This window comes from Melopsittacus undulatus, chromosome 16 (genome assembly GCF_012275295.1).
Source record: "Melopsittacus undulatus isolate bMelUnd1 chromosome 16, bMelUnd1.mat.Z, whole genome shotgun sequence".
Taxonomy (NCBI): Eukaryota; Metazoa; Chordata; class Aves; order Psittaciformes; family Psittaculidae; genus Melopsittacus; species Melopsittacus undulatus.
Window position 1 is genome coordinate 4,998,714 of NC_047542.1, and position 13,569 is coordinate 5,012,282.

At 56.5% G+C, this 13,569-nt stretch overlaps 1 protein-coding gene across 1 annotated transcript; it reads right to left on the minus strand.

The window, feature by feature from the left end:
* Positions 1-454: 454 nt before the first annotated feature.
* On the minus strand, positions 455-11,030 carry LOC101880683 (FA complementation group E). Its single transcript, XM_031042919.2, has 15 exons — positions 10,956-11,030; positions 6,755-6,906; positions 5,716-5,762; positions 5,303-5,379; positions 5,095-5,158; positions 4,730-4,805; positions 4,498-4,525; positions 3,763-3,903; positions 3,514-3,645; positions 2,877-3,024; positions 2,052-2,104; positions 1,404-1,454; positions 1,202-1,284; positions 1,011-1,124; positions 455-674 (listed from the first exon to the last, which is right to left on the minus strand). The coding sequence occupies exons 2-15, from the start codon at positions 6,871-6,873 to the stop codon at positions 515-517; spliced, it is 1,293 nt and encodes a 430-aa protein (XP_030898779.2). The 5' UTR covers positions 6,874-6,906; positions 10,956-11,030; the 3' UTR covers positions 455-514.
* Between the last annotated feature and the right edge of the window lie 2,539 nt (positions 11,031-13,569).

The following is a 13,569-nucleotide window of genomic DNA, read 5'->3' on the forward strand; positions in this document are numbered from 1 at the left end:
CTTTTCCAGAGGCTGGAGAGCTCAGGAACAGCTCCCTCTGTTTGTGAGCCCTTTGCGGTGCTAGGAGAGAGTCTGGACGCTGACCTGGCTCCTGCCAGCCCCACCTTTATGCAAGCGAGCATTAGATCTTAATGACAGCTCCCCAGGAGCAGGGACCGAGGACATGCCGCGGTGGAAGGTGTCCAGCCAGCGTAGTGGGGGGGAAACATGACTCTAATGCAAACCCACTGGCCATGGGCAGTCTGGTCTCTGTTGCACAGGGGGGTGGTGTGGTAGCACCCCTGCACCCCTTGGTGTGCTGAGAACAGGCAAACTCATAGCATCGATGAGAGTTTCTGCAGGTTTGTGAGCCCTTTGTGCCTGTAAGGAGATGCCAGCCAGAGGACGTTCCCTGCACTCCAGCGTTACAATCCCCCCATTTCCCCTACAGTTTTATTATTTAGGGATGTGGTGTTTTACAGTGTGAGGAAGGAGTAATGATGGAGACTGAAGGTCTCCCCCTCCCGCCTCAGGCTTAGGCCTTGGGCGATGCCACAGACTGCAGCCGCTGCAGCTCCAGGGCACGGATGAGGAGGAGGAAGGCGATGCTCAGCAGAAGCAGCCAGAAGAAAACCCAGTAGTGCTGCGGGAGGAAGAGCCACGGCCGCCACAGCACCTCTGGGGACCCCTTGGACCTGGAGAGAAGGTGACCAGGGACGCTCATCAGCCAGGAGAGGAGAGTGAATCCCTCCTCCGCCCCAGCTGGGGACAAGGAGGGGGTTCAGCTCAACCCCAGACCTCATTGGCCCTTCTGCAAACCCAAATGCAACAAGCCCGGGAGAGCACAGGCGACCCACAAGGCACAGGGGAAACTGAGGCAGAGGAGGGTCAAACTGGGGCAGACAAGCAACATCCCAGCTTTACATCACCAAATTCCCCAGCCCATTTCCCATGTGCAGTCCTAGGACCACACAGAGCCCAGCAGCCACAGGCACACAGAGGGTGCTGGGCACATGGAGGGTTCTGCTCACATCAGCCCAAGCTGCTCCATCTCCTTATTCCCTGCACTTGAGTCTTTGTCTTGTGCCTCAGGCGCTGGGTCCCCGGTCACAGCACTGCCCTGGCCCTGCGGCTCCAGCTCACTCCTGGGGAGAGAGGAGCCGGTGCTGTGCTGTGCCCATGGGGCAGAGGCAGCCGGGGCCATGCCCCCCGCTGCAGTTACCTCTGGGTGCTGCGCCAGCGCTGGGCCCCGTCCCTCTCCAGCTCACTGGTCAGTGCCACTCGGCTCTCAGGGCTGGCACCTGGCTGGGCACCAAAAGTGGGAGCATCAGTGGGGAGCCAGCAGCCCGGTAGCACCGAGCCTGGGGACACGTCTGACAGCGGGACACGGAGCTCTTGTCCATCCCTGCTCTGCTTGTCCTTACCAAGAGCTGCTTGGGGATGACGGCAATGCTGACTCTGCGGCGGGCAGACCCCTGCAATGGAGGGGCTGGGGGTGAGCACTGCCCATGCTCCCCAGCCCCTCCTTCCCCATCGCCTCCCTAGCACAGGGACACCAAGGAGAAGGGACACTGTGACACTGTGACAGCCTCCCACTGGCCCTGGAGCTAATGGGGGAAGGCTGAGAGCTGGTGGGATGAGGGAAGGTCAAAGCCAAGACGTTTGTGCCTGTCCCTACTGCTTCAAGCCGTGCCAGCGGGGCTGCCTAACCCCCTCCCCGAGCGCTCCCCTACCTCTTGAGCTGTAGGGGAACCAGTGCGGAATTCGAGCTGGTGCTAGAGAACAGCCAAGCCTGCGCCTCTCACGCTATGACCCTGCAATGCAGAGGGACCTGCCTGAGAGCTCTGGGACAAGCAGCACCCAACCTGGGCACCCTGTCTGCCTGCAGCCCCCCGAGGACACCCCTACATTTTGCTTCATCCCCAGCACTTCTAGCAGACCTTGCCCGCAGCAAGCAGCTGGCAGGGATGGCATCACCTGGGGACAGTGGGTGCATGGGGACCGCAGGCGAGGGAGAGCAGCAGGGCACAGGGAGGTGGTGGCTCCGGGACTGCTGAATGGGGACCAGTTACCTGCTGGAAAGTTCGCATCAGGGGATGAGGCCTCAGCCGTGGCTCCGCGTCATCTGGGAGCAAAGAGAAGCAGCCTTGCATCACCCCCAGAAATGAAGACAGCTGGTGACTGCAAACCTCCCTCCCATCGAAAGCTGTCCTGGCCACACACTCAGTGCTTGGTACAAGTCATAGAATCCTAAACTGGTTTGTGTTGGAAGGGACCTGAAAGCTCCTCCAGCTCCAACCCCTGCCACAGGCAGGGACCCCTTCCACTGGAGCAGCTGCTCCAAGCCCCTGTGTCCAACCTGGCCTTGAGCACTGCCAGGGATGGGGCAGCCACAGCTGCTCTGGGCACCCTGTGCCAGCACCTCAGCACCCTCCCAGGGAACAGCTTCTGCCTTAGATCCAACCTGAACTTGCCCTGTTTCAGTCTGAACCCTTCACCCCTTGTCCTATTGCTACAGTCCCTGATGAAGGGTCCTTCTTCAGCACCCCAGTCACTCATGTGCCATGTCTGAAGGGACCCTGCTTTCACACATGGCGATGGCGTACATGAGGCTTAGAATCCAGGGACAGAGCGTCCTTTGTGCGCCCTGTGCCCCCCTGCCCTGCATTCCCTGCAGCATGATGGCATTCCAGCCACCAGCACCTGCTCCCACGCCACGTCTGCTGTTACACCACCATTGGAACCCACATTTGTCACCGGGTCCCAGCTGTCACCCACCCCTGTCCCAGCCTGCTCAACCCGCTGGCTCTGGGTGCAGGGTCACGCTGACCCCCGGGGGGGTCTGTGACCAAATCCCATGGGATGGCTCCATGCACACCCCACAGAGCCCACCTCACCCTGGCTCTCTGCCAGCTGCCGGTTGCGGGAGTTCTGTTGGATCAGGCGCTTCATCTCCTCCAGCTCCGTGTGCTCCCGCAGGTGGTGCCGCTTCAGGTTCTCCACGTGCTGCACCATCACCTCTGCTGCGCGGCTCATCCGGGCCTCCTGCAGGCACCATGGCACATCAGGCTCCCCAGTCCCTGGCCCCTAAAGCCAGGTCCCAGGTCCCTGCCTGTCCTGCATTGTGCATCCACTCATGGGGTGCAAATGCTCCCAATGGCAGGCAGATCCCTTGCACCCGGTACATGCAAACATAGAATCATAGAATGGGTTGAGTTGGAAAGGACCTGAAGATCATTCAGTTCCAATGCCCTGCCATAGGCAGGAACACCTTCCACGAGAGCAGGCTGCCCAAGGCTCTGTCTAACCTGGCCTTGAACACTGCCAGGGATGGAGCATTTAGCACTTCTTTGGGCAACCCATGCCAGTGCCTCACCACCCTCACAGGGAAGAACTTCATGCCATGCCATGTTCAGGAAGTCAACGTCAGCACCAGGAGAGGGGACAAACCCCAGCAAGCCCAGGGTGGGTCCCCACATCCATCCACAGCACCCCTCATAGCTGCCAGCCTTGCAGGGTACAGACATCACAGACCTGATGTACAGCCCCCAGCTTCTCTGCAGCACTGGTTGCCCGCTCCACAGCAGCCGCCAGCACGGCCAGGCTGTGCTGAAGCTGCTCCAGCTGCTCCCTGCAGCCCATGTCAGTGCAGAACGGACCCAGCCTCTGTGGAGGGAAAGGACGAAGCTACTGGAGCCAGGACTTTGGGTTGTGCAAACCCCTCTGGGCTGGATGCTGGATGTCCCCAGCAGATGCCAGCCCCCTGGCCTGATGCCCACCTACCTCCAGAGCAGCCTGGCACTGCCCCAGCTCCTCCTGGATGTTTTCCTCTGCCGCATCCCGTGCCCGTTTCTCCACCTGCACCCGCTGCTGCAGGGTGAACACGTCACAGCGAAAAGCCAGGGCCAGGTGGGCAAAGGCTGCCTGTGGGGCAGGAGGGAGAGAGGTGGGACACAGGGTGACGGGGATGCCACCAGGGCCATATGCTGCTGTCCCCAGGGCACAGACAGACGCCCTTAGCAAGCCACCAAGCAGGGCAGTGTGAAGGACAGTCAGCGTTTGCCACAGAAGCCATTAGGCTGCTGTGTGGTGGGGATGGTCCCCATGAGATGCCATCCTGCCCAAGAGACGTGCCCCATGGGAAATGCATGTCAATCCCAAGCCCTCCTGGCAATAGCACAAGCCAGGCAGATGCCAGCCCTCACTGCAGGTCCCAGCTGACAGCAGAGCCTGACTCAGCCCAGGCACTCACAGCAAACTGGTTTTTATTAGCGCGGCTCCCACCACCTCCCTGGCTTAGGGGCGCTCTTGGCAAGCGGCAGAGCAGCCGGTGGGAATGCCGAGCATGGGCTCATCTCGCTGTGGAAATGCAGCTGCCTCCAAATGCCAACAGCATCGCCAGGAAAGGGATTTGTGGCTGCCAGGGGACTGCGGTGCCTGGAGGGTGGCCAGGAGCAGGGCACAGCCCTGGGACCATGAGCCAGCAAAGTCCCTGTGTTCCCGTTCCCCAGCCCTCACCTCCACATCCTGCTCTGTCAAAGGCACCCTGTGGAAAGAGAAGTGCTGTCAGGGATGGACTGCCCTTGGTCTGCTTGCAGGGGTGCAGCCACCTCCAGAAGCCCAAGTGCCCCTTATCTGGAGAATGGCTCTTGTACAGTGGGAAAGGAGCAAGTCCAATCTGTGGAGCACACAGTGCCCTGCTATGGGACCCCCCTGTCCCATAGACCCCAGAGATGCTCTCTGCTCTTACCCATGCAAGCCGAGTCTCTCCAGCACCGCGAGCTCACTGGGGAAACTCAGCAGCAGCTCCTCTGGGGTTTCTGCATCTGCAGGGAGGCAGCAATGCCATGGGAGAGACCACACGTGAAGGCTTTTCCTTGGCCTTTCCTCCTCCCTCTGCCCTCCTGTCCCAGCAGATAGCAAGTGCCCACAGTCTGGGACCATCCCAGTCCTTCCCCCAGCATCAGGGGGGTTCAGGCCCCTCCAGGCCAGTCTCCCTTCCCCATGTCCCCATCAATGAAGATGACCCTCATCAGGCCATGTTGTTCCCACACTCATCCCCAGCTTCTCCAAGCCTTCCCTTAAGGCAGGGATGTGGGAAGGGGACTCACCCACCTTCCTTGGCCCCAGCACTGTCCCTGGTGTGCACAGCCACCTCCTGCCTGTCCGTGCCCGGTACCTGGGGGGCACAAGGGCACTGTTGGAGCAAACCCCCCCTGGTGCTGGCCAGCATCCCAACAAAGCAGCACCGAGAAGCTGGGGGTCCACATGAGCCTGAGATGGGAAGAGCCCCCCAACCTGCTGCCCTCCTCTCCCCTCTCACCTCACCAACGTGCTCCACGCTCTGCTCACTCCCAGCCAAAACCCCTTCTGAGTGCTCCTGGGGACTGCTCATCCTCCCTGGGGACAAAACAGGGTGTTTGGAGCTGGGCAGCAGTGTCCCCTCCCCAGCCTGACACCACCTGAAGGGAGATGCCAAGATCCCTGCAGGCTCTCGGGGCAGGTACCCCCCCGAATACCCCATGGGATGAAGGGATCTGGGCCAAGGCAGTGGGAGGACAGTGAGGTCACTGCTGTTGAGGCAGATGCAGGGAATGGGGTTGGGGTCCCAGGGCTGGATGGGTGTGGGGTTGCAGGCAGGGGACACCCTCCTGCTGGACCCATATGATGCTGCTCCAGGAGGGAGAGTGCAAACCCCACCCCATTCCCCCCATCCCCATGCTGGGCTGTCCTTACCTTCATCTGGAGACACAGGGAGCCCAGCCAGCTCTGCCTGCTGCTCCCTATGGAGAGAAACCCGGTAACCCCCAGATAAACTCTGTCAGCAGAGGCAGTATCCCCCCCGCTCTGCCCTCCTCCAGCACCACAGCACCCCACGATGTGCTGCTACCCCATGGGCTGCTGCTGCAGACCTGGGTGCTCTCTGAGCATCCCCTGCAGCTCTGCCTCTGTCCCCGCTGTCCCTGGCACGGGTGCAGCAGCCGCAGCAGAGCCGGCACAGAGGAGCCGGCCGGAGCCGTTCCCAGCCAGCAGTGAGTCACCAGCCCACGGCCCTGCTTCTGCTCAGCACATTAGTGCTTTATTTCCCTTCGCCCTGGCTGCTGAGCACCCCTCGCTGCGCACCGGCCTCGGCCCAGGGACAACGGAGCCGGCTGCTGGCAGAGCCCAGGCACCATCTCACACCACTATCATAGGGACTGCACGTGATCTTGCCCCCCCAAAGTGCACCAGGATGATCTCGCTAGCCCAAAACTCTGTTCTGGGTGCAAGGAAGTCTGGCAGCTCTGCAGCATCCCTGCTCATTGGGATAATGGAGCACACTGGGGATGGCAGATCACAGGGGCTGCAGCCTTGTGTGGGAGCCCAGCAGCTAACCAGGAAAGGGTTTGAGCCCCAAAACTTTTCTCCTGGCTCCAGAAGGGGACACAGTTGAGCTTTTCCCTCTTCTCTTTGCAAACCTGGGGGTCATGTTCCAGGAAGGGTGGCTTCAGAAGAAGCAGCCACTGTGCCAAAATGATGCTTGGTGCCTCATGTTGGAGCCCAGCACCCAAAAGGGAAAGGATTTGAACCTGAAAACTTTGCTCCTGGCTCCAGAAAGGGCTACAGTCAGGCTCCTGCAAGTCTGGGGTCATTCCCTACAAGTGGTGGCTGCAGAAGGGGCCCCTGTGCTGAAATGATGCTCCAGCCAGGACACCCCCTTTCCGGGCACCGCCGTCCCCATCCCCTCCTTGCCAGCACCCCAAGAATCCACGGGGTGAGCTTGTGGGGCACATACCTCTGTGGTGAGGGGCTGGGCCCCTTTATCCTCCGCTGCTGCCGCCGTCGGCACCCCTGGACGTGCCCCTGTGCCTCCTCTTCCTCCTCTCCCAGCGAGGTCCCCGCGAGCGGCTTCATCTGGGAAGCGCGGAGGCTCCGGGACCAGCACCCCTATCACGAGAGACAGGGATGAACTGGGCGCAGATGGGAGAACGCCTCTTAAATGGTGTATTTTTAAAGCGTTTTCTCACCCAGCAGGAGCTCCAGGCTCCTCTGCCTTAGTGTGGAGGCATCTGTGGGAAAAGAGGTGGGGAGGCCGCTGCAGTTCGGGAGGATGCTGCTGGGATTCGGGCGGCACAGAGCGATGGAGTGAGGAATTTAACAACAGCCCCATTCCTGGGTACTGTTGAAGCTGAATTCCCCCCGTTCCCTTCCCATGGGACAACTGGGGCTCCAGATGTGGCTCATCTCCATGGGGGGGAGATAAGTTTGCACCTACCTACATGGCAGAATGGGAGAAACCTGCTGTACCCCGAGCATCCCCCTGCCAGGCTGGCTCCCAGACAGACAGAAGAGATTCCTGAGACCAAGGGAGCTTAGACATCTCGTTTAGGCTGTTTTGCAATGTTTAAAAGTCAGAGAAAGGCAGGAGAAAGTGCACAGAGTCCTGTTCCCAGTGCAGGGTGAAGGGATTCTCCTGCAGGATGTGTCTCCTCAGGAGCTGTGCCCACAGACACGCAGATATGTGATAGAAAGAGGGGCTTTTAGGGCTAGGACAAGAAATGCAGCAGAGTGTGAAGGGGACAGAGAGCAGGAGCTGCTTCAAGTCCCACCAGCCTGCACAGAGCCTTGGCCAAGCTCAGTACAGGTCACGCCATCACCAAGCAGGGCCATCACGCATCCCCCATCCTGAATGGGGCCATCACCCATCTTCCCGACCTCAACCCTGATGAAGGTACAAAGCAAGCAGCACTTGGCATGTGACAAAACAAGCCCATGTCATTCCTATACACTGGAAATCATCCCTGGTACCTCTGCCCAGGGGCTCAGGAGCCCTCTGGCCATCAGGGATCAGCCAAACCCATCACAATGGAGTTTTCCTCAGGGCTGGTCCCTGCTGCAAAGCACTCGCTCCATAACACCCACAGGAGACCCTGCTGCTGGCTACAGCTCAGACAGGCTCCCAGCCACTCTTTATGATGGAAATAGAGCAGCCGGCAGCACGGCACCAACAACCCCCCGGGAAGCGCTCGTTACCTGCCTGGACGTGTCTCATGCAGCTGAAGCAGACGCTGGGGCCCCAGCTCGGACCCAGCACTCAGGCAGCCGGGGGCTGGGGGGGCCGGGGCCCCGCGCGGTGCGAGCTCCCCGGAGGCCGGAGCGACCGCATCTGCGGCAGCAGGAGCTGCCAGGGACGAGCCGGGTGTGCGAAGGCCTTTAAAGGACATGCATGAGAGCGGCCGGGAGCTCCCGCACAGGCTGGGGGGGCTGAGGGCTCTGCAGGTGGCCACAGAACCTCTGCTTCGGGTGCGGGACGGAACCGACACCGGCTCTTTGGAAGCGGCAGAGCTGGGACAGAGCACGGCTGCTCCCTCCGTGCCTGGAGCCTGCACAGCAGAGCGGACCTGAGCCCCAGCACCTCCCTGGCAGGAGGCTCTGGAGCCCCCTCACGCCTTCATAGGGGACACAGCACCAGGTTAAACCAGGGTAAGAGATGAGGAGACCCTGTAGCATCATATGTACTGATGTAGGGAAGCCGCTATCACAGGACCCCAATCCCTCTTGTCCCTCTCAGCAGCCCTACTTCCCCCCAGCCATCACTCCCACTGCCCCTTCTCCCCAATCCTTTGCTCAAATCCTCTAAAGCCTCTTTCTTCCCCTAATGAGCTTATATGGAGTCAGAGTCGATGCTCAGCACTACAGGGGACCAGGCTGCAGGCAGGCAGCCGCTGTTTGCCCATGGGACCCTAATGCATCAAGAGGAACAAGGCAGATCCTTGGGGTCTGCAAATCTCTTAAGCCCTGGGAGGTCAGCCAGCAAACAGCATCTTCCAGTCCATGGGCAGGGCTGGCCCAGCATCACATCCATCAGCTGAGCACAGGATGAGGCCCCAGGGCCTGGGAGGGCTCAGAGAACCCATTTGCAGCTCCAAAGCAGGATCTGTGCCACAGTGGGATAAAGCTTCAGAAATGGCCATCAACAGTGATTCCCACCAGGTCAGGGCTTCCAGCATCCTTGAAGCTCCCAGGGATGGGTTTTCCCCTCTTGGGGCAAACACCTCCTGCTTTGACCTCACCCAAAAGCAGAGCTGTTGAGAAATCCCCACGAGTTGTCTTAGGGGAAGGATAGCCCCACATTCCCATGCTGTCTTCCCTGTAACACACATACCCAGCAACACAAGCTGTGGTATGCATGATTAGCACAAGTAATGACAATTAACACCTTGTGAGTTGACAGTGCCAGGACACAGGACATGCTGAAAGGCAAACTGCAACTTTACAGTCTTACACATCCCCTGCCTTGCCTTAAAATTACTTCCCCTATGATCTCCTCTCTTCTCCAGCCCGTTCAGTTTTCTGTCCATCTCCACAAGTTTCAGGTGCAAGGGCTGATCACTTAAGCTTCCTTTTAGAGGATTTGCAGACACATTCCCTGAAGCAATCCGGGTGCCTGGCCCAAGTGCAAGAGAATGCTTGGGGCTTGGGATGACAGAGCTGGATCCGTTCTGCAGGGGAGTACATCCATGCATGTCCATCCAGAGGCAGCCGAGTGTTTTCCCAGTGAGTTCCCAGCTGGCTGCTATCACTGCTGAAGTCTCAGGCATAAAGTCAGGTCTGCATCAGCACTGCCAGCCCTGGGCTGCCTCACCTCCAGGCACTGTTCATTTCAGAAAGGGGAGACCCAAGCAGATGAGAAGACCCTTCCTTTGGGCTGAGACTGAGCAGATGGAGCCCATCACCCTGATGCCATTCCCCTCCTCCAGGATCTGCTTTGGCACATGGATCTAAACTATTAATGCTGAGTGCTTTTTCTAGCCAAGCATGTGCTTCCTCCTCAAGAGAGACTGCAGCCAAGGCTCCCATAACAGGGCATGAAAGTCAAAGCACCTTCAAAGCGTGATGCTGAGCAGAGTGTACAAAACCAGGCGGACAGGGGACAGACACCTCTGCACACCAGTGCCTTGCACCAGCACAGCCTGGAGTAGGAATGAGGCCCTGAGATACGTGGTGAAGGGTTTAACATGGTGTTGTAGCTGACCAGAACTCAACTTCTCTCTCATTTACATATAATAAATACACCAAAGTGAGAAAGTGGCTGTTCCCCCCATCTATGACAGCAGCAACAGGTAATTTGACCGCAGCCTCACCTCCATTTCGCTCAGAAGTATAAATGTGGCATCTGAATAGGACCCCACTTTGCAGACAAGTTGATGTCCTTGCTCCTCTCTCCTCCCCTTAGTAAGATTTGCAGCTCCATCAGGTGATAGCCAGGCTGAACTAAGCTTAATGCATCACCAGTTGCTTTTTCCACATGAGCTCAACCAATCACTGGCTATCTGTGGATCTGAGAGCTAACACAGTAAGAGAATTTACCAAACCTGTATTTCTGTTGCTTCAATAAACTTCACTCTCCACGAATCCATAATTGTGAAAGTTCTGGTTTAACACAACCGGATGCATAGTGTTAAATAGGTGATAATAGAAATGAAGCTGCACTCAGCCCCTCTGATCTCTGAGGACTGGCTGGAATACAAAGGAGTTTATTTTCTGACAACTTTCTATACTCTTAATATAACAGCAGCTCCTGCTGGCCCTGTACCCACAGAGACCCTGCTTCCTCCCTGAAAGCAGCAACCAGGCACCAGGCAGGCAGCACATCAGACTCTGTAGCCTCTGCTCTGTGTCCTGGCATGCCCATGGCTGCACCAAGTTGCTCTGTGGGGGACACAGACCTTAAGACAGCATCACATTGGCTTCCCACAACAGAAAAGAGTTTCTGCTCCAAAACTTCTCTATTCCCTCCCCACACACATGTGATTCAGTAAGAGGCAACGCTCCTCTTTGCAAACAACCCCAGTCAAGAAGCTTTGAAAAACATTTAATAAAGCACCCAGGGATTTCTCTGCCCTTATTTTTAATGTATGAGCATCTAAATCATGACTACAACCCAGGTATTGTAGAGCAATAAGCAAAAGCAGCCCAGCTCCCCATGCACAGACCTGTTCTGCAGCGATGAACAAGACCCTGCTGGGAGATCTCCAGCCCCAGGAGATGAGCAGCAATGAGGCTGTGGGCTCTGGCTTAGCCCCTCGTGTCTCCTTGCAGCGAGGTCCCAGCAGCAATGCAGTAACCTATTGCAACGGCATCTTCCCAAGGCTCCTCCTGAGGCTGGGCTGAACCTGCAGCTCAGACCAGAGCCCGTGGGCATCTGGATTATTCCCTTGTCAGGGGAAAGCTGCTCGGGCTGACACTGGCTGCTACTGCTGATGCGGCAAACGTGATTTATGAGGTCTGAGCAGGAGGCCCGAGCATAAAGCAACACCCCAACCCTCCGGCTCATTCGTCTTTGTGTGACCCTGTGCCTCCCCAGCCGACAGAGAGCTGGCAGCCACCAGATACACCGGGGAGAACACGGTTCTCTTACTGTGATTAAAAGGTTGTTGGCAAAAGACAAGAAAGAGGATTTGATTCTTCAGATTCAGCTTTAAATTTCAGGTTGAATTAAAAAGCCTGCTAAGGCTTCCCCCGAGCGGTTCAGCCTCACATGTGGGTGTCACAGCCACCAGACCTCTGGCTCCTATGTGGCTCTGAGTAACATCTGTGAGTGCAGCATTCACAGGCCTCTGCCCACCCAAAGAAGGTTCTCCACTGTCCCACCATGACACCAAGATGCCACTTAGGGAGCAGAGACATCATCTTGTCATGAAACTGGTTCAAAACTCACCGAGGGAGAATGAGAAGGCAGCAGAGTAGAGAGAAAACCCATGCAATTGCATACAATTAATTTCCTTTAAAACAAACCAAAACTGTTAGGCCAACAAGGGAATTCACCTCCATACCATGAAGGAGGTAAATCTTTACAAATGGAGGAGGAAGCTGATAAGGAACCGCTGTCAAATACTGCGAGTAAACAGGCTGAAAATGATACACTGCCTTCTACATACAACTTGGGAAATGTATAAGACAAAGCTTCAGACCTTCCCCTTCGCCAGCACTGCTAATAAATCAGGACAAGGACAAACCCAGCCCTGGCTCTCCCTCTGCTCTTGGATAAGGTTCTGCTGAGCTATAAAACCTGACTGATGTCCTGTGCCGCATCCACCTCTTTGAACTGTTCAGGCTGGATTTTAAAGTTCCTAAGAGGGTCAAGAGGAGTCAAAAAGTGAAGTTTTCCATGCGGGTATTACCAACCACCACCTAAACAAGGAGTCTTCCACCAGCATTCCTAGCGTCTCCATGGCTTGCTTGCTTCCATGACTGTTATCTTGCACAGCACAGAGATACCCACAGTACACGATAAACTGCAGCCAGGAGCAAACACAGGGCTAAGGCGGCTCTTTCTTCAAGACAATGTGATGCTTCCCAGAACAGGACCCCCCCTTGCAGTTTGCAAAGCTGATCCCTCACCACTGCTCCATACAAAAACCACATAGGCTGGCCCAAAAGGCAGCTCCCAGCACATCCACATGAGTTTAGCTGCACGTAGCAGCTAAAAACAGCCTGGGAGAGTGAGCCTGCTGCCTAGAGAAACCAGTAAGCAGCTACAAAACCAAGCATCCATCAGGAGATGCACACTGCAGCCAGGAGCCTTCAAACCCCTTATTGCTGCCCAGTCCATAGAGGCACCAGGGCTTCCCCCCAGTGCTCTAGATATGCAGGGCCTGTCCTTCCAGCTCTGCAGCAAGGACACCAGGAAGCTGATGACCAGGTGAGTTTTGGAGATGAGTTTGTCCTCAGTCATCTTCATGTGAGCGACAGCCTGGGGGCAATGACACCGAGGTCACTGGGAGAAGCTTTGCAGGGAATCTATAAAGACCACAGGCTGCTGCCTAATAAAGCCAGAAGAACAGGCTTAGACCTTGGTGATCAGGGCACAACTTCTATTTATGTCATAGTTTGGGCAGCCCTACAATAGCTTCAATATACTCAGCTATTAACTCACTGGTATGCAAATACATCAACAATTTGGCTCCCTGGAGGTTTCCTCCCTCCAGCTAATGTAGACTTTGAAGCCTCATCAGTCCAGTGGCACCTAAAATAGCTTATGAGATTCTTACCATAGTCAGAAATCTGTGCTCTCAGCATTAAGAGCATCACTTTAAGCCTCAGAGTTTTGTTCCTCTGGCTGGATCAAAACATTAATGAACAAACTTGCAGCAGTCACACGTCTCACCTACATGTTTTAAACCCTCTTCTCCCTTTGGAGATGGAAATGTTTATCAATTTTAAACAGTTCCTTGTGAAGTATGCAGCGCTTCAAAACCTCCATTAAAACCCCAGCACTGCCTCCCTTGGAGTCCATCCCCTCTCTCCCATCGTTATCTTTCCAGTCCTGCAACCAAAACGTGCCCAGATGAGGTTTCCAGTGGGTGCTTTCAAGGACATAGGATAAAAACCTGGAAGCAGTCGCACTATAAAGCACTTTTTATTAGCACATCACCGCACACCTTGCAATGGGCAGTGTCATCATTGCCACATCGAACACCAGGAAAGTGACATACAGAGGTCCCTGTAAATGAGAAAAAAGCAGATTTAAAGCAGAAAATTCAAGTTTACCAGGTCTTCATCTTAATCCCACTCTCCTGCATCCTGAGATTTGTAAATCCCAGCAGA